The 21,283-nt window shown below is 38.5% G+C and overlaps 1 protein-coding gene across 1 annotated transcript; it reads right to left on the bottom strand.

Moving 5' to 3' along the window:
• Positions 1–2,306: 2,306 nt before the first annotated feature.
• On the bottom strand, positions 2,307–20,174 carry LOC122650451 (pheophorbide a oxygenase, chloroplastic). Its single transcript, XM_043843865.1, has 8 exons — positions 20,149–20,174; positions 13,031–13,421; positions 12,709–12,944; positions 12,363–12,489; positions 11,637–11,773; positions 6,215–6,374; positions 2,816–3,094; positions 2,307–2,704 (listed from the first exon to the last, which is right to left on the bottom strand). The coding sequence occupies exons 1-8, from the start codon at positions 20,172–20,174 to the stop codon at positions 2,450–2,452; spliced, it is 1,611 nt and encodes a 536-aa protein (XP_043699800.1). The 3' UTR covers positions 2,307–2,449.
• Positions 20,175–21,283: the final 1,109 nt, after the last annotated feature.

The raw sequence follows: 21,283 nt of genomic DNA, 5'->3' as shown, positions 1-21,283 counted from the left end.
AAAAATAAAAAACTAAGTAAAAGATAACAATGGTTAATGAGGTCCGCTTAACTCAAGGGAGACTCACTACCCACAAGAGAATACATTGGATTCAAATTCTTCTTCTCTCTTCTCTTCTATACTTCACAATATACATATTATATATATAGCCCTTGGAATTGAGTTGTTGAATATAGTCATTGAAATACAACTATTAGAAATTAATGACTAGTGACACTAGGGCTTCATCAATATCGCATGCTTAAACTATTTTTTTATATTGTGTTCACATTAAGTCCTTATAAATGACAAGTTCCAAGAGAGTCGTTTAAGGTGGTATGATTATATTCAACGGAGGCCTAGGGACGTCTCCGATGAGTGATTTGATTTCGATTGAAGGAGCTAAAAGAGTTAGGGATAGGCCTAAGATGAGCATAGGAGAAGTGATGAGGAAGGACATGCATAGTCTAGGTCTTCTTCCAAGTATGACTTCGGATAGGGTCTATTGAAGGGCAATGATCTATGTAGCAGACCTCATTTAGCTGAGATTCTCCTAATGTGCTGGGTTGTGCCTCCTCCCTCTTACTACCTTTCATTTTTTTATTTTATTTATCCCCCATATTTTATTAATCTTTTTCCGCTTTTCACTTATCATTTCTTTTCCCATCCCTCTTATTTTTTTTGACCCAATTTTCCTACTTTATTCTATTTGGATCCATGTAATCAACCCCATTAAGTTGGGATAAGGCTGAGTTTGTTGTCATTGTTTGTTGTTACTAAGTCCTTATGAATTGATAAAGAAAAAGTCCTTATGAATTGATAAAGAGAAAGCGGTTTTTCACTTCATGCATTTTGGGCGATTGTTGAATTTGTTGCTTGTACTTCTCTTTTATTCATCGAGATTGATCCGAGATAAGGAATTACTCTATTAGGTCTTTTTGGTCTGGAACTGGCCGATAATGGACATACTTTCCTTGCTTGTGGACCAGTTGCAAAGCTCACTCTTGTTCTATTGGTTTGCTTCTTCCCTGGACCCCATCCCTCTTTTTTTTTTTTTGACCCAATTTTTCTACTTTGTTCTTTTTAGATCCAAGGAGCCAACCCCATTACCTTGGGCAGAAAAGTCCAGAACCAACCAACAGATTTGGGATTGCATAAAATTCAAAATTGGTGGCAGACATGGGAGGTGAAATTCCAGCTGTCCCAGATTCTTGTACGAACCATCATATTGTGTCTAGTTCTAGCACGCCTGTCTCCTTTCTTCCTGTAATTCTCCCCCCTAGGGGTCCACCCTATTCGGTGAGTCCTGCTTCTCCCCCTTCTGGTTGGTCTTGTATTTTAATGCTTTGTTTATATTTTTCATTAACCAACAAAAAAAAAAAAAAATGAGATTGGAGCTATAGACTAGGCACCAAAAGAAGGTGAGACACTCTTGTTGGACAATATAGGGTATCAGAAGCCCTTGTAGGGCATTTAAATTGGAACCTTCTCGCACAAAGACCTTTTCATTAAGCTCTGTTGATTTTGGCGTTAAATTTTACTCTGCTAAATTACTTCAAAAAATTTTCAATGTTAATTTCCATTGAAAAACAATCACAAAGAAAACTTTATTTTTCAACATGTAAGGAAATACAAGTGTTACGAAGGCAGGGTGATCATTAGGGACAGAGAGATTGACACACAGGTCCGGAGCGTGGGTACACACCCGGTCAAAGAAGATTTTTCCCAAATAAAATACCATTAAACTTCAAATAATGTTTATCTTAAAAGACAAATCAAAGTTCAGAAATGCTAGTTGCACCGAAAGAATCTGTGACCTGTTCTTACAAAAGAACTTTACAGTAGACATCCCTAGGCATGCACCGAGATGTGTGTGGCACAGTTCAACCGTTGGATGCCCCCTGACAGCACCCTGGGCACTGGGCTCCCTGAAGACGACCCTGATCCGGGGGAAGGAGGGATTTTCATCCTCTCAAATGTGATGTACTGCCCAGTGAATGCACCACACTTAAAAATCTGACCGTAAAAATATGGACAGTAACATCTTTTCATCCTTTGAAGTGTTGAGTGGATGGTTGGATTCTTAAGTGTGCGGCACTGGTGCACTGCACTACCCACACTTCTTGAGAGGATAAATTTACGGGGAGGGGGAGGGCTGTGGTTAAACTATAAAGATAGATTTCATATATATTCGCAATTGCAGTGACAGCAATCCGAGTCCTTGAATAATAATCCCTTGGACAAAAGTGCCAGAATGTAAAAGATGAAAACCATGAGCCATGTTTCCTTTATGCTCTTTCTTCTCACTCGTACATTTCATCATGTGCATACTATGACTGCAACAACATATATACAACTTGTAATTCTAACTAATTCTACTGCAATGCAAGACACATCGTGAACTAGTTTCGTGCCCTTTATTACATTCTTTACATTCTTTTCCTCAGTTTCATTACTCCTTTTTCTTCAGTTATTCAATCTCAGAGTGTACATAATCTATGAATACAAAATTCTTTTGGAGTTCATGCAAGGCATAAGCCAAACCAGCACTCACGAGTGCAAGCACACCGATAATAATACGTAGCTTCATCTCTGAAGGAATCCCTGCTGTTGCGCAGCACAATACAGTCACACTCACCAGCACTTTCTGTAACAATTGGAATGCATCATAAGCTCCTTTACACGACGAGCACTTAAGAGTGTGCTGCTCAAATCTATCCAACATCTGCAAGATTAGTGGAATGTAAGTATCAATATGAAGAACAGAAATAAAAGTGACCTAAAGCTTGGAACTTATATATGTTGATAACATATCAACATGTGATCTAAAGAGCACCTGATGCTTAGATAAGATTGTAGATGGCAAAGGTTGTTGATTAATGATGCCAATCCATTCAGGTTGACTGTTTCCATGTCGCCGCAACCAATTCCGAAATGCCAAGACAAAACGATCTGCTTGGGTGGGCGTGAATGTGATTTTTGAGTACTGCTTGTTAATATCAGCCGAATCCTCCATGGATTTTGAGAGGAAGATCTTCTCCTGACCCTTGAGTACAATCATGTCACCATCATAGACCTTGTTTGAAGTGCAGTGCTCATACCATCTAGGGACTACCTGATATCACCAACAAGATTCTCTTATTACATGAAAAGGGAGAGGCAAAACCATGACAGTAGCCTGAAAAAGATTGGGAAAGGAGAAAGAAGAGAGGACAATGCTAATATAACCTATCTATGAACCAAACCAAGGCCTGTAAAATACAAGAGATTTCATGTGGCCTAAGGGAGTGAATATCCAACTGCGGTGAAGGAGATAATAGGTTTAGAGTGTTGAGTTCCATTTTCTAAATTTGTCTTTTTAACAAATAAAAAAGTGTAAAATTGGTGCAGTTTGCGTCTCACACATGCCCATGAGGTGCTACAAGCAGGACCAATGGAATGGCTAGCATACAAGTGTAGATCTACTCCCTCCATGGAACAAATGACAAGACCAACATGACAAACCAATTTTGTTTTTAATAAAGTAAGATCTAAAAAATCCTAGCAAAGATAATGCACAGGAAGGAAGCCCTTGGTTCTACTAATGTAAATACCAACTTACAAAACAAACCACATGAAAGAGAATCACATATAAAGGCAGTGAAACAAATTATAGAATATTAAAGAAACATAATAGATCATGGTTTATGATCCAAATGATACTGCTTTTGATCTAGATGAGTATTCAGATGCTGATTTTGCTGGGTGTAGAATAGAAAGAAAAATCACCACTGGGACTTGTCAGTTACTAGGAAACTGCCTTTATATTGAAACTGAATACATTGCTGCTGCAGGAAGCTGTTGTGCTCAGGTTTTATGGATTAACCAAACATTAGAGAAGACTTTAACCCACAATTTGAGAATGTGCCTATTTTATGTGACAACATGAGTGCAATAAATCTTACAGAAATTCTATTCAGCACTTCGTAATATGACATCACTTCATACGTGATCACATTCAAAAAGGTGATGTCAATATTGAGTTCAAAATTACAGAATATCAGCTCGTTGATATCTTCACTAAACCTCTGGAGGAGGAGAGATTTTGCTCAATCAGGAGGCAACTCGGCGTTGAGACTCTTCTCAATTAATAATATTTTTGTCTTCTTAATATAATATTCCTTATGCATTTAAGTTTTGCCTTTCTTAGTTGTTTTATTTTCATTTTGTCTTTTTTTTTTAAATTCTTTATTTCCTTTTTGTTTTGGTATGTATCTTCTATCATCTATTTTGTAATTTAAAGGATATTCAATGTAGAACGTGAGCAATGAAATCTTGTTTCTATCTTCTCTATATTGTTTTGGATCTCTTGCTAATGTGCATATTCCATGGTTCATTGGTTCTCTCCTCATTTACCCCATTCTTCCATTGTTTTCTTTTTTGTTATTTTTTTATGATAACGAGGAGAAAAAAAGTTTTGATGAGATTCTTATTTACAAAAAGAATTTCTGCAAGGGGGAGAAAAAAATTGGACATGGAAAATTAATGATACATTCCAATTGACATAAGGGGAGACTTTTTCATAAATATGCTAAATTGAGCATGCTTGAAAGACAAAGGGGGAGAAAAATTGATTCTCATATTTATCGAATGCATGCCACATTTTCGCTTTATCTTGGCTTTATGAACTTAATGGTTATATGGTTGATAATTTTCAACTCATTCCTTTGACTTAAGGTTTGGTAATTACTAACATGTGTGTGATTGATGATACAGCACGGACTTAATTGTGTACAGTTTGTCGGATGTCCCCAAAGTGATCAAGATGATGAGTACGCATCATTTTGGTCGCTCCTTCCCAAGTATCAGAGCATCAAGCACTACAACCGAAGCAAACCAAATGCATAACTGAGCAAGAGCATCAATGACACATCTCCAACATCATTTAAATTGAAGAATACATCATTTGGAAATCATCTAACAAGCTCAATTGACAAAGAGGTCGATGTGTCAAGCACGTATACAAGCATCAATTGGATTCAAGACTCTGAAGAGTTAACTACACTCAAGTTTCTAAACTTAGAATTCGTTTCAATTAATTTGTAATATTTTTAATCCTAGGTTGTGAGATTATCATGGTTGGTAACACCAAGGTAAATGGATATTAAAATTGTTAAAGGACTAATGGTTGAAGCCCTCCCACAGGTGGGACTTGACCTGTCTTAACCAAGAATATAATGGTCAGAACTATTATTTGGACAAGTCTTAATGACCTAATTTATCTGAGAATAAAATAAAGAAAGAAGGCCAAGTCACCCTCCTGAAGAATTGCCAAAACCGGAGTTGAAATGAGGCATATAGGCTTTGAGGAAGAGCTTGGGGCTGACCACCAGTTTCTAGGGTCGACCACCACAGTCGACTTCTAGCCAGTGGACGAACGTCTTAGGGGTTAGGGGTTTTGGGTTTCGAGGGTCTGAGGTTGACCGCCAAGTATCAGGTTCAACTGCCGAAGTCGATCACCCTAAGAATTTTTAACAAAAAAGAAGAGTCATTGGGCAACGGCTCTAGCCGGGGTCGACCGCCTTGCTATGACTATTTATATGGGACTTCTTGCCTTTTCCGACTAACAATCTTAAGCTGCATTTTGTGCAAAAACTTAGTTTTGTGCTTAGACAAATTGTGTATTGACTTGAATATCTATCCTAGAGTTTGGGTTTTATTTGTTCTTCAAATTGAAGATTTGCCTACTAAAAGGTATTGTAATTGAGTTGCAAAACTTAAACTACTTTGTTATAGTTGTAGAGGGTTTGATCCATAGAGAAAGGGATTGGGTTTGTTGTGAGTCCGTGGAAACAACATTGTAAGGGTTTGATTGGCACCATTGGAAGATCAATCCTTGATAATGGAATTCCAAGAGTGAGGAATTCTTAGGAGTATATGTAGGTCAAGAGGACCGAACCACTATAAATTGTGTATTTCCATTATGTGATTGCTTGAGTTTTCATTTTCCCTGTGCAACCTTGAAGTTAGTCAAAAAGTTTAAAAAGGTCATTCAACACCCAATTCACCCCCCTCTTGGGTTGCCATACCGATCAACATAAACTCAAACAAATCAAGCATCTACAATGCACACGCAAATATGGTGAGACAAACATGACAAGAAGTAGAATAATGTAATTTAGCTAAATGGTAACTGTTGTTCTACACAAAACCATAACAAAAATAAAATACAAAGAGGAAAGGTAGAAGCTCTTACCTGCCACCAGGCAGGGCCAGGCATTGTGAGCTGGAAAAAGTTTCTAGCACTACAAACAATTGAACGAGTCTTCCCTGGTGCCATTGGTATATTGAAGGAACAAATCCATATTATCCATTTTTTATCGCCAAATATAGGGAGCTTTGTGTCTATTTCTATCCTGAGAAAGCAATATAAAGGATTAATTTTTCTTTATACTAGGATTAAATCCACTTTGTATAAATATATTCACTAAACCACCAAATTATATAATATTTTACCAACTAAAACATTTTCCTTGATCACTTTGTTCACTAAAAAGGAATCCTGCATGAATCAATGATAGTGAAACACTAGCTGAAAGCTTCAACAGAAACATGAACCTACTGTCATTTATGACTTATCTTTTTTTTCTTCTCTCTTATGGGATGAAAAACCACCCTTGAAATTATCCGATATCAGCCTCTTGAAGTCATTGAGTTGGACTCACCCCTTGTATTCTCAGCCATCATGACGATCAAAAAGTTTAAATGAACAGAGGGTATGTTAGTCTAGGAGGGCATGTTAGTAAAGAGGTGCAAGAGTTTCGACAAATTACTCAATGAAAATCCCAGAGGGCATGTTAGTTTAGGAGGGTAAAGTTCTAAAAGAAATGCATATCACAGGTACATCTATGGAATCAGGTTGCCTAAATTTTTAGAGGCTTTGAGAAATATGAATATAGAAAGGCACTAGGACCAGACAGTAACCTAATAAGGTTCGAAAATATATTTACAAGCTGGATTACTCAAGGTTAACTATGTTCTTTTATTAACCATAAGAAAATGCTCCATGACTGGTACAAATTACTCAATGAAAAACCTAGAAGGCATTTTACTTTAGGAGGATAAAGTTCTAAAAGAAATGCATATCAAAGGTACATCTATAGAATCAGGTTGCCTAAAATTGTAGAGGTTTTGAGAAAGATGAATATATGGAGCATTATGGTGCCTATCTAAAAACAAACAAGGGAGATATTCGGAGTTGCACCATCTATAGTATGATCAATCTTACAAACTATACTATATAACTCTAGGAGGAAATGCTTGAGAACAGGTTCAGATAAAAACCATGGTATCAAAAATTGGTTGATTTTATGACAAGGGAGACAAGCCATGGAAGCTATTTTCTTACTTAGGGTAGTCAAAGGAAAAGTTTTGGATACAAAAAAGAAAGACATTCATGTCTAATACTGGTCATTATTGACTTAAAGATAGCATTAACATTGTACCTAGAGATATCATGTTTGAGTTCTAAGAAGAGAAGGGTTTAAAATAGATACACTGACATAATTAAGGAGTGGATGGTCAAGCTATAACTAGTTCTAGAACAACAGGGAAGAGACAAACATGTTTTGAATTACAGTGTGTTCACCTAGGAGTCAACATTGAGCTTGTACCTTCTAGCATTTATTATGGTAGAGTTAACTATTCTTACTTATAGAGGCTGATATCTGGCGTTGACATAATTAAGGAGTGGATGGTCAAGATATAACTAGTTCTACAACAACAGGGAAGAGACAAACATGTTTTGAATTACAGTATGTTCACCTAGGGGTCAACATTGAGCTTGTACCTTCTAGCATTATTATGGTAAGAGTTAACTATTCTTACTTATAGAGGTGTGTGTGTGTGTGTGTGTGTGTGTGTGTGTGTGTGTGTGTGTGTTTAATGATATAATTGTTGATTAATGAGATTACGGGAGATGTAGATGCCACATGAGAATTATGCATGCATAAAAATGAAGTTCCAAGACAAAATAGAAGAAACAAATATATGGAGTCAACTTTTGTGAGAATAGGAGTTGAAATGAAGTGATTAAGAAATTTCCCAAAAAGGCATTTTTTAAAAATCTTGGTTCCATCATCAGTAAGAAGTGAGAAATGAACAAAATAATCTGCATAAAATTAGAGTTGGAAGAAGCAAGTGGAGAAGTAACTGCAGTATCATGTGATTGATGCTCTTTCCAACAAACAAAACAACAACAACATAGCCTTATTCCAACTAAATGGGGTCGGCCACGTGGATCCTTGCTCTCCAGTTACCTATATTCAAAGTCATACATAATAGGAGGCTTAAGCTAAGCATGTCTTTCCTAATCACTTCTCCTATGGTTATTTTAGGCCTACCCCTGGCTTTTTTAGTTGCCTCAATCTGAATCAAATAAGTCCTCCATATTGGGGCATCCCAAGGCCTCCTTTGAACATGGCCATGCCATCTCAAACGACTCTCTCGAAGCTTATCGTGAATCGGAGCTACTCAAAACCCAGCTCTAATATGGTCATTGACACTTCTTAACTGCCCAATATTCCGTACCATACATCATAGCTGGTCATATGAGAGTCCTATAGAAATTTCCTTCCAGCTTTAAAGGAATACGCTGATCACACAGCACTCCGATTGATGCTCTTTCCGTTAAACTAAATGGCATAGTCTTATATACTCCATTACATTTAATAGAGGACAAAAAGGTATATTTTGATAACTTATAACCAAAAAATGGGGGCAGAAATCTTAGTGTCACAAAGCTTTGTGATATGCCTTATTTGACAAGGTGATATTTTTCTGTCATATGGCAGAATTTGAATGGGTACAACTGGGTTAATGTGATAGACGACCCTATGCCCATCCTATCCGTCAAATTTCAGCCTAAAATAGGCATGGGAAGGGGGTTAAAAAGTTTCATAAATTACAAGAATGACATTTCACAATAAAGGAATCTAATGGCAAATGGCAATTCTGTAATTTCATTGTCACTCTGACCTCTATTTTAACACACTTGCCACACTTGTTTGAGCTGAAAATTGACCAATGAGATGGGGTAGGCCCTATATCACATGGATCCACCCATGATTGCCAATGTTATAATGTTGTGATGTCAAGCAGATCACAAACCTCTACAACAAGGCCAGAAAGAATAGATTTAAAAAAAAAGAATGCATTCAAATGGCCTTAAGAATAGCACAAACAAGTCATCAGGGAATCAATTGAGACAGTTCAAACCTTTTGCAACAAAAAACAATGAAGGCACTGAGGAAGGGTGATCTGGTGCAATTTGGAGCTGTGAAGTGGACAAGGGGAGGGCTGGAAAGGACTTTGTGTCAAATTGGGATGAAACTATTAGAGTTGAGTATTTTAATTTTCTAGGTGAGAAATCAATTATAATTTCAAAGCTATAGCTGGTAAACCAGTAAGTTCTACTCTAATGATATCAACAGGTCCTTGTTAGTCCATTTTCTTAGCCGTTCAACCCCAAAAATTTGACAAATCTGGGTACATCAGTATCTTAGTGATGCAGAATGATCACCAAATAGGGCTTATTTCTTTAGAAATAGGCCTAGGGTTGGGTTATATACATGTTGGGCCTTTGTTCCCAAGGGTTTTTTATGTATTAGGCCACTTTAATGAGCCTAAACTAGGGGCATATAGGTTGCATACGGGATTAGCCCAATACTTAGTTATTTTTATGTTTTTAGATTGAACCGGTTTAGATTTGGTTGCATCCAATTGGTTCAATGGGTCTAATTTAAGTGAAATGTTCCTATTGGCTAATAGGTTCTTATATCCTATTGGCTAGTATGGAATCTTCACTTAAATTAATTGTTCTACGTTAGATTCTTTTATTTTAAGTTAGTAAGGGTAGTTAAGTCATTACACTGTTTTAAGTAATTAATTAGACTTAAACCTCTCCCTTCCACGTTTTTGTGAAGGAGAGGTATTTAATTTGTAGTAGGAATTGGCTTATGGCCTTATTATAAATATAAGAGATCGTGGGAGGCTCCCTCACAATTGAAATTTGAAAAAAAACCCTATTTTCTGCTGCTGGCCGACTGCTGCTGCTGCTCCTTGCTCTTCAAGAGTATTTGCATCCTTGTGGGTACATCAAGATGGAAGGGTGGGTGGACTCCGATCGACTCCTTGCATCTTGTAGATCGGGAGGTCTTTTCTTCAATTCAAGCTTCTTCAAGCTGCTGCCTTATATCTGCATTACAGTAAGTATCTTGCTGCCCTTTCCTCCCTCTTACACAAACCTGATCTATACTGTTCTTCCATCACCATTAAACCTCACTTAAACCTCCATTAAACCTGCAACTTAATTCTGCCCCTACAGCAGAATTTGAAACCTTATCCAAACTCTAGCCTCTTTACATCATTAGAACCCCCTAAGCCTGCTTATTAAAACCCTATAAGCCTTTACCCTAGATCCCACAAACAGCCTATTTTCATAAGGCATCCTACCCAAAACCCTAGATTTCCAACTTCATCCAAATCAAACCAAACTTACATTAATAGACTCCTAAAAATCTGCACATCATTACCAAATAAAACCCTAGCTCGAAACCCTAATCATAACCCTAATTCTGCTCTAATTAGCCTAAGCTGTCCCAATCAGCCAGGCTTGTTAAGTGATCCTATTACCCTGGCTCCTAGTGGGATTACTCCTACCTAGGACTACATTACTTAGTGGCTGTAGTATAAAAAATCTTCCCTGCCCCCTTCTTCCTCCCTTTAATTTTGTCCTCTCCCCCATCCCCTCCTCTGACTGTACTCCTCTTCCAATGATAGCTATCCAGTTCTGGTGGAACAAAAAATGACAAACTCTCTCATTTTTTCCCTTCAATCAAAACAAAAAATGAGCCATTCTAATTCTTTTCTTAATTCTATATGGTTGAATAAAAATTCAATTAACCGTTTGGTATAATTGCTATGCTTAGTGTGTGACTTGTTGATTTTTTTTAGGGTAGGGCTAGAATTCAAAAAAAGGACCTGCCCATAAATGAACTAATATCTATAGAACTAATAACTACCTTAAATCCTTCCCTTGTTACCATCATGATTATTCCTCTGACAGACCTATTCCATGTAGAGCTTAACTCATGTTTCAGTCCCTAACCTTGTTTTTTTATTGATCTGTTGTTCACCTGTATACCCTCTGCAACTAGGGTACTGCCTCACTCCTTGGCATCGAATCAGAATTATATAAGGCACCGAGATACACACCAATCACAGCCTCCAGGATATGGAATTAGGAATGCATCATGAAGATCTCTAAAGGCCCACATGTATATTGGGATATTTCTTCATAGGCCTGCACAACTCTTGGGAGGCATCAGCTTTGTTCATATGTGATGCCCAAGACAAAAACCACAGTATGATTAAGAATAAGTTTAGTTTCATTGTATCAAACTCAACTAACTATATATAACCACATTTCAACGAATATGCCTCATCATTTAAGAAAGTTTGATGCCCCACATCTTGTTTTGGCATTTGAAAACATTGCACCAACACAGCAGAATTGTTCATGTAAATTCAAGGAAATCAAATATTAAGATTTCTTGGGAATAAAGTAAGGAATAAGACTTATATGAAAACTGCATCATTAAATGAAACTAACGACTCACTTATTTATATAATAACAAGGTGCAACAAATTTAGCACTAATTCGTGGGTTCCCCTCATTTGCACCAGCAAAGCCCCAAACACCACTGGACTCCAACTTAAATGGCAAAGTCTTTGCTCTGTCCCTTCTCCCTGTGACCTGTGGCATAATTCCTTTTCATGAGAAACTCATAATTCTATATATGTACAAACATGCATAAATACATACATATTCATTAATTTTTTTAAAATTTAATTGACCTTGCATTATACTATGAAAAGAAGAAAATCAGGAGATCCTCTGTTTATTATTTCGAACCATCGTTCTGTAAAATGTCTATAGAGGAGTCTGATTTAGGTTTAATTTTATGAGCAGCAAGGTTTTTCATGGTGGTATACTATAGTAACAGATCAACAGCTGTAAGTACTAAATCTTGAATAGTAAGAAAATTTATAGGATAACCTCATATAGCTTTGTGTATAACTTTATTGTTCATTCCCCCTCTAAACCAATAGATTCATATAGGGAGTTCTACAATATATAAAGAACAGTTCCATATACAAGGTCATGTGGCATGAGATGACACTCCAGTTCATTACCCAGCATATACAATAAAACTTTTCAGCATTGGTCAAGCTTTGTAGATGTGCTGAACTTCTATCTGGGAACTATGAATATTAAACTACAATGTTAAAATAATGTTGATGTGGAAAAAGCAAAGCAAACAGTAAAACAGAGGTTTGTTTACCTTGTGATGTGCAAAATCAATATGGGATGGATCTGAAACATTCTCCATGAGAGTGTCATAGCCATAAAACAGATCTCTTTGGATTGTCACTGTCGAAAACGCAGGATCGGTGAAGTCATCTGGCAACCTAAAAGCATTACCACCCATCACAAAGTAGAAACCACACGTCATTACTTTATATATTAACACATGATAAATTCATTTGGGGGAAATAAATAATGGAGAAAGAACTTTTATTTAATTTAATTTAAAATCAACTTGTGCTCCATAAAGAGATTAAACAAATACTGGAAGAATGAGAGATTATATAAGATAGAAATGTGGAAGGGACGCGAGAAACAAGTACATGGGAGGCTTGGTGGCAGAAGCTTTGTCCCAGCCATTCTCGTCGGGCCAAACGAAGAGCAGCCCCTGAGAGACGAGGGTCGGAAGCCTTGTAGCGCACGACCTCGGAGACCGAACGGCTCGAGCCTCAGGGCCTTGGGTCGATGCCTGAGGGATACGAACGCAAGATCCACAACGGTCAAAAGACCATCCATGGTAAGAACACTGCAAGTTACCATCCTCGTCGATCCGTCCTTCCTGAGGAGAAACAAAACCGCAGATTTCAATTCATAGAATCAGAAGAAATAAAGAAGACCATGATTGAAGAGAAGAATTGATATTACAGAGAGGGGAGCGAGTCGGTGAGGGCATTTGTCGTCGAAGGCGACCCAATCGCCGGTGAGTCTATCTTTCCATAGAACGATGTCGCGGCCGAGGAGTTGAAAAGGGGTTGGGAGGCGAGGATCTAGGTCTTCAATCAGTGACACAGGGTACCAGTGGTCTCTCCAAGAGAACTTGGAGGATGAGGACTCCTCCTCCTCCTTTTCCTCCTCCACTTCTCCTAAGCTCGACTCTTCCTCGGCGGATGGGACAGGTGTTGGAGGAGGTGCCACGCCCACACGACACAGTGGAAGGCGGAGAGCTCTGCCACTAGCTCTTCTTCTGTTCTTGCAGTCACCGTTGCAACTGATTATGCTTGTGATGAGGAGGTTTTGAGATTTTATTGGAGAATTACTAATATTGTTATTGATATTAATGTGGGAAGTTGAAGAGGGACTGGAAGAACAGATGGGAAATTGGAGAGTAGCGCTTGCAGTTGCGATGGTCGAAGTGGAGAGAAGAGGAGCCATTTGTGCGAGCATGATTTGCCGTCATTGCCATTTGGAGAAACTTTGTATGCCTTGTTTGTTTCATTTCACGGTGGTCACAGTGGTACCACGTGGCGTTTTACTCAGGAGTCAAGACCTTGCGTGCAAGTAATAAACTCACTAGCAATGCACGATATCGGATCGGGTATCGATCAGGTACAAAATCGATACGATATCGATAGTATCGATCAACCATATCAGACATATTTGCCATTGATTTCCCCAAAAAAATAGGGTTTTGACTGTTTTACCTTTGTTTGTACAGTGTCACAAATTTGATATCGACATAGTATCGATATCAACAACTAACAAAACTGATTACATATTTTCAATACGGATGATACGATACCGATACCTCAAACCATGTTGTTGTCGACCTTTCTCTTGCCTTTTCTATCATCTGCCTGCAAAGGATGTAGTAGTAGTTCGCAACACTGGTATTTAAGAATCAGAAATCAGATCGATGAATCTATGATGACTCATGATCAACCCCATTTTCATCGATCCGATACGGTCTATTCACATCCAAAAACCCTAAAACTCTTTGTTTTTAAATCTGAGGATCGATTCCAATCCGATCTAGATCATTAGCTTTAAAACTCTTATCGATATTGATACTAATATGTGTCATCCTTATTGGGGTGTGGGTGTGGGCAAAACTTTCTTTTTAGTAGAAGTTTTGCATTTGGGTTTTAATTTTCATTTTAAAACTCGGTTTGGTTCACCCATAGTTCATATATATGGTTGAACCATACATGTCTATTCGTATATTAATAGATACACCCCCTCCCTATACGTGAAGAAAATACATATTGTCACACCTCTCTTGCAAGAGTTGTTTCCTGTACGTAGGTTACCTGTATTCTTATGGGTATATCTTTTCATGAAAGGGTACTCCAGCACTATAAATACCATGTCTTGCTTGTCATTTTACATACAACAGAAACGAATTGTCTCTGCAACAGTCCGTTCCAGAAACTAATCTCTTACTGTATTTTCTATTAATTAGTTGAGGGATAGTGTAGCCGTTTGGTATCCTCAGTATTCGTATCAGGTTCTGAAACCTATAAGTTTAGGAGTTGTTTCATCTTGGAGGGCTAGGTGTAAGGTCAACCCTGTTGCAGAAGTGGGGGCATTTAAAACCTTAAGGAGAGTATCTGTTAGATCCGACTCAACTCAATTTGTTCGTGCCTGTTCCTTTTTGGTTCGTTTCTCTCTGCAATTGTTGTGCAATTACATGTATTTATCTATCACTGTATATTACATTAGTCTTACATCTCTGCCTTGTATAACAGATTAAAAAAAAAAAAATAAAGTAGCGGGCTAGGTTGGGCATTAACCGGACGGGTTAGATCGGGTTTTTAAATGGTTGGTCCGATCAAGCGTGCGACAGACTAGAACCGTCCGATTATAAACTTGTCGGGCTTGAACCCGACACATTTAATATTCGGTCCGGACTGGGCCAAGCTCGGTCGGGCCTGGCATACGGGCATGGAATTGATACCCCTTCCCGATAATGTGAAATTGCCCCAAAACTTCCACGATCTTTTAGTTTAATTTAGGGCAAGAGATCTCTACTTGGTCGCATGGTCTCTACACAGGTGTCTTGGTAAATGGGTGAGCATACTTGGATATCTACCTAGGGGATAGAGGCATCATCTCACAGTGTCTTGTGAGAGGACGTAGGAAACACCACCAACTACAATATTTGGAATTTGGATTTTGCTGTTGAGTTTTTTTTTTAATGAGAAAGATTTTGCTGTTGAGTTAGGATGGCCTAAGTATAGTTTTTGATCAATAGCTTAATTGTCTTTATAAAAAACAAAAAAGCAATAGCTTAATTGGTCCACCGACCGTCTTGGAAATGTTTATGTCTAAGCATCTGACTTTTACATTTTAGGCCATGTTTGGAAGCAAATAAAAGGGAAAAAAAAAACAAACAACAAATACAGGGCAAGAGTTCTCTTTGGAGGAGCATGCACGGGGACTAATGGGAGAGCACACGACAGCATCCAAGACAATCACTATCGCCTTTCATGGGGTGGAGTGATCATTTCACTCCATGTGTTTGGGCGTAATGTGTACACTCCCCCACAGAGAACATTTTCTCAAAAATATATAATGACAAAGTTGACGGCCCAACTTTGATCTATTATTTTCTTTTCTAGACATCCAAACACAGCCTTAGTGAAAAGAAACCCATGATGCTACAGTGTATATTCCTATGCATGCCCTTTCACATCCCACATTCTTTATCCTCATTAAATGACTTTCACTATGCGGTTCGATCACCCACCCCTCATTGATTGGAAAGAGATCGCTACTTGGGCCTCTAGAGCCTGCTTGTGCGTAGGCCAATAGGGGTGTGTGTGCAAGCTTCATCTCAGACGAGATTTTTGCCTTTCCATGGGGCAACAAAGTATTTTCACCCATTTTTGTGTGTAGGTGCAGAGCCATTGGGGACCTTTATCTGCTCTATTTCCTATGAAGGTCTATTTCCCCAAGTTCCTCTAATAGAGGGAGCAAAAATGACCACCCTACCCCTGCCTGAACACACTACTCGGGTGGGGTACATCCCCTTCTATTAGAGGAACTTGGGGAAATGGAGCACGTAGGAAATGGAGAAGATAAAATTATTAGCCATTAGACCAATTAGAATAATTGTCACCTCCAATTCGTGGGCACCTCTAATTCCTCCAATTCCTCTAGTAGGGGATAGTGGATCCCACCTTGGACAGTGTTTTTAGGCAGGGGTAGGAACCATAGGATGGTCATTTTCGCCCTCATGTGATGAATTGGAGGAATTGAAGGGGATAACGATTCGACCAAGTAGCATTCTTTTCCCCCCTAAATATAATTATGCCTAATTAATTAGGGGATCCAATATAAACGGCTAAAATCTGGACGGTTAGTGTTGCAAGCATAATTAGATGTCACTTTTTAATGTTTTAAAGACTTTCCTTAGTAGACATCATAGATTTAGTAGTAACACAATCTAACACTAACTAGGAAATTAAATTTACCCAAAAAAAAAAAAAAAAAACTCAATAGGAAATAAAGTAACAAATTTTTACTTTTTAAAGATAATTGATAACTAATTATTAGATTAAATTTAACATATTACTGATAATAGTTGTAATTTCAAAGAAATAAAAAAGAATGTGGAGTTTTTTATTTTAGTGAGATCGCACAAATCACAAATTTTTTTCCTGCCCAATACGGTTGTCCAGTTCCTCTCATAGGGAGGCAGAAATGACGACTTAACCTCACTCAGACAATGTGTTCGGGCAGGGGGTTAGGTCATTATTTTTGGCCCTCTATGAGAGGAACCGGGCAACTGTACCGGATAGAGAACCAGAGAGGATAATGAACCACACACCAATCCCAGAAGATGGAGTTATTTAGTTATTTACAAAAAAGAAGAAGAAGATGGAATTGGTAAATATAGTCGAACTCTTTATTACCACTTAGGCCTTGTGATAAAAGTAACCCTTGGAACTCTTTATTTTATTTTTCTAATTTTCTTTTAATGGAAAAAAGATAGGGGTGTCAATTGGTCTGGTTCTGGACTATTAGTTCAGTTCTCTAGGGGTTCTGGCTCTAAGATGTCAAAACCAGATCCGGATCAATAAGCTCACTGGTTCCAAATTTGAGATCCAGGACCATTAAGTAATGGATGGTCCGGTTCTGGTTCCTAAGAGGGTCCAAACATTATTATAATGTAAAGCCCAAAATAAAGACAATATGAGTTGCTCTAGAAAAACGGTAGACGTTCCAATGTTTCAATGTGTATATTACCATCTCATGTGAACAGATATGTTAGACTTGAACTAATTTTGATGTCTATAACTTTCACATAATTCCTCATATTTAGACTTTGTTTATGCAGAGAATGAGAGAGAGAGGATTTAGAATCAACAAACTATGATAATAATTCGCCATCTGTCATCATCAATTTGGTGATTCGGCAATAAAGATTTTTATTGAAATAATAAACTATACATTGCACTTATTAGGTATGAGTGGAGATAATATTAAAAACACAGTTTTTGAAGTTATTTTTCTTTTGTATGACATCATGCATCAGATTTTATTCTAGTTCTGGTCAATTTTTTCGATTCTAGCAGTTCTTGGGATCAGACCAGATCTGAACCAATAAGCTATTGGGTGGATCAATTCCGGTTTCTAGCAGGATGATTCCGGTCCAAAATTGACACCCCTAGAAAAAGAACACTAACTGGTCATGAGGTTCTTGCACCGAAATATAATAGCGCATCAAAAGATCGCTCAACTCCTAGTAAAATAAAAAAATCTCATCCAAATCAATGCCTTTATGCACATTATCATTGGCTTCCGTGTTGGTATGGGTTTACATGACTAGTTAGTGTTCTCTTTTTATTATTGTTGTGCTGATGTGGAGGGATGATTTTCGATCCAAACATAAAAAAACCATGAATCGGTTGGATCGGACCCGTCCAGGCTGATTCAGATTCGAATATTCGAATATTCGGATCTGAATCAACTCTGACCAATTCGATCCCAGTTTGCAATTTTTAAAATCTTAATTGTGAGATTATGACTGTTAAATTGATGAGGACCCTCTAGGCCTGAGTCGGCTCACCGGAGCCAAAGGTGAATCGTAGATTCGTAGTAAATAGTCACATACGGATTGAATTTTCTAGTCAAAACGATGTGATCGCTTACGTCAATAATCACCAACGTTTGGTGCGCCAGCGGAGACAGGACAGCTCATGGCTCTATCCATAACCTCTCTTTAATTTAATAATAAAAAAAATAAAAAAAAACACCTCACCATAGCCAGTAGCCAGTAGCCAACCACAGACCAGTTCAGTAGATTTAGGAAGTATATATTTACTAAGGATCTAAGGGGATCTGAAACCACTAATTTTTCTTGACACTCTCATTTTCTCTTCCAGATTTTCGACTCCCATGTCTTCTTCCAGTGATCACAATGAGCTTCACTTCATTCTGATTCCTCTAATGGCTCAAGGCCACATGATTCCAATGATAGACATAGCGAGATTGCTAGCCCAACAAGGCATCACCATTACCATCTTCACTACTCCAGTTAACGCTTCTCGATACAAATTGATCATCGATCGTGCCAACCAATCTGGCCTCCGAATCCGACTTCTCCAGCTTCGTTTCCCATCTACAGAATTTGGGCTACCAGAAGGGTGTGAGAACGCCGATCATGTTCCCTCAAAATCAATGATGAGAAACTTCTTTGACGCTGCTAGCATGCTTCAACCAGCCTTAGAACAATCTATTCCACAAATGGAGCCACACCCAAGTTGCTTAATCTCCGATATGTGTCTCCCATGGACATCCCATACAGCTCTTAAGTTTGGAATTCCAAGGTTTTTCTTCAATGGTATGTCTTGCTTCAGTCTCTTCTGCAACTAAAACTTACTCTGTTACAAGCCACATGACAGAGTCGAATCCGATTCGGAGCCATTTTTGGTTCCAGGCATGCCTCATCGAATCGAACTAACAAAGGCTCAGCTAATGACAAGTGTTCGTGACGATGAATCCTCTTTCCAGCAAGAATTTCGAATACAAATGAGAGAATATGAGCGAACATCGGATGGTGTGTTGATCAACAGTTTTTACGAATTGGAAACTTGTTATGTGGATGAGTACCAGAAGCTTATGGGGAAGAAAGTTTGGTGTGTTGGCCCTGTTTCACTATACAACAAGGAAGCTTCAGATAAGGCTGAGAGAGGTAATAAAGCAGCCATTGATGAGAATCAATGCTTGGAATGGTTGGATTCGAGAGAAACAGAGTCTGTCATTTACGTTTGTCTTGGAAGCCTATGTCCCTTGGCTCGTTCACAATTGATAGAGATTGGGTTAGCTTTGGAGAGATCGAGTCGCCCATTCATATGGGTGATCAAACAATGCAACAATAACAAATATTCAGAAGAGTTGGAGAGATTGGAACAGAGGACCAAAGGAAGAGGGCTTTTGATTCGGGGCTGGGCGCCACAAGTGTTGATCTTGTCGCACAGAGCGGTGGGAGTGTTCATAACACATTGTGGGTGGAATTCGACTCTGGAAGGGGTGAGCACAGGTGTGCCTATGATAACATGGCCAATGTTTGGAGATCAATTCTATAACGAGAAGGTGATTGTGCAGATTTTGGGGATTGGAATAAGGGTTGGTGTGGACATCTCTGTTCATATCGGAGAAGGTGAAAAGGTTGGGGTGTATGTGAAGGGAGAAGAGGTTGAGAATGGTATAAGGGTGTTAATGGATGGTGGAGAGGAAGGAGAAGTGATAAGGAAGAAAGCAAGAGAGGTTGGGGAGATAGCAAGGAAAGCAGTTGAAGAGGGGGGTTCTTCTCATCTCAACATTTCACTATTTGTTCAAGACATCAAGCATCAGGTTGCAGAGAAACATTCAGAAACAAGCAAGAAGGAGAGGAGTTGATTTAATTATTTAAATTTTATTTAAGTTGATTTATATTTATAGCTCCACTATGTAATTAAGGATAATTAATCAAGGTTGTTGTTGTTATTGTTGTTTATTGCCATCAAATGAGCTAGAATTTTGCATTTCCAATATTCTACATATGGGAAGAAACGTAAAGCTTCATCAGGAACGAAGCAATAGAACATTAATTACATAGAACAACTAAAAGGCAGCCAAAAGGTGCCTTCGATGAGTATGGCGACTTGTACTGTCAATGCTGCACTGCATCACCTCGATACCTGGTAGCTGACTAGCTGTCGCATCCAACTGTCCATATCAATGAGTTCGGACCGTTGGATGCGGCACCTACTACGTATCAACATTTCCACCTAGTGTCACACTTTAGGAATTGGAGAAGATAATAATCCGTTAGGGTTGTCAATTTGGCCCGGTCCACCCAAACCCGCCTAGCGCACCCTGAGCCTGCATAGGGTTTGGGCTAACCTTTTTAGCCTATAGGCTGGGGTGGGTTGGGTCTGGGCAGAGGTGTTGGGCTGAACCCGGCCTTACCCAACCGACCCTATGTATAGTGCAAATAAATAAATTATAAATATATACACACACCACCCACACTTTATTTATTTTTAGTTTATCTGCAGTCTACACCATTCAGACTCGTTTATGTTTTCTTGATTTATTATATCAAGGTCAACACTTTTTTTTAAAAGAATGATTGGTGTTGATGATGCTTCATTTTCTCATTTGCCCGACCCTATGTATAATGTATATAAATAAATTATAAATATATATACACCACCCACACTTTAGTTTTTTAAACCATCCACGCCACTAGAACTCTTTATGGGTCATGTTTTCTTGATTTATTATAACCAGGTTAACACTTCTTTTTAAAGAATGATGAGTGTTGGTGATGTTTCATTTTCTCCCTTTTTTTTAGTGCATGTAAGAACACAAATGGCAAAATATAGGGCAACCAGGGTCAGCCCAACCCACTCTAGCCCAATTAGGGAGAACTAGGGTTGGGCTGAGCCTGACAAGGGGGTTGGGCTGGGGTTTTAAAAAACCCGGCCCACTAACACCCCTATCACCACTGATCTCAAGGAGTACTTCCAAGGCCTCCCAAGGTACGCTTTTGTGGAATTAAAAATCCTCTCTAGCATGAGCATATACTAGTGGGGTGCAGTGAGGCCCTCATTGGTAGACCCATGTCCACTTCGAGCTTATTCCATAAACATTAGACATAATAGAGTGTGGAATGAGAAATGGTTTGGT

Source organism: Telopea speciosissima, chromosome 2 (genome assembly GCF_018873765.1).
Source record: "Telopea speciosissima isolate NSW1024214 ecotype Mountain lineage chromosome 2, Tspe_v1, whole genome shotgun sequence".
NCBI classification, from domain to species: Eukaryota; Viridiplantae; Streptophyta; class Magnoliopsida; order Proteales; family Proteaceae; genus Telopea; species Telopea speciosissima.
The sequence above is the reverse complement of the archived record's forward strand: the minus strand, read 5'-3'. Positions and strand labels throughout refer to the sequence as shown.

Coding starts and splice junctions, on each gene's coding strand:
- LOC122650451 (XM_043843865.1), bottom strand. CDS start 20,174: ATGAAGCTTTACGTTTCTTCCCATAT. Junction 6,375..11,636: donor CCTTGTTATTATATAAATAA/GTGAGTCGTTAG, acceptor TTGCTTTCTCAG/GATAGAAATAGACACAAAGC. Junction 2,705..2,815: donor CAATCTTATCTAAGCATCAG/GTGCTCTTTAGA, acceptor CTAATCTTGCAG/ATGTTGGATAGATTTGAGCA.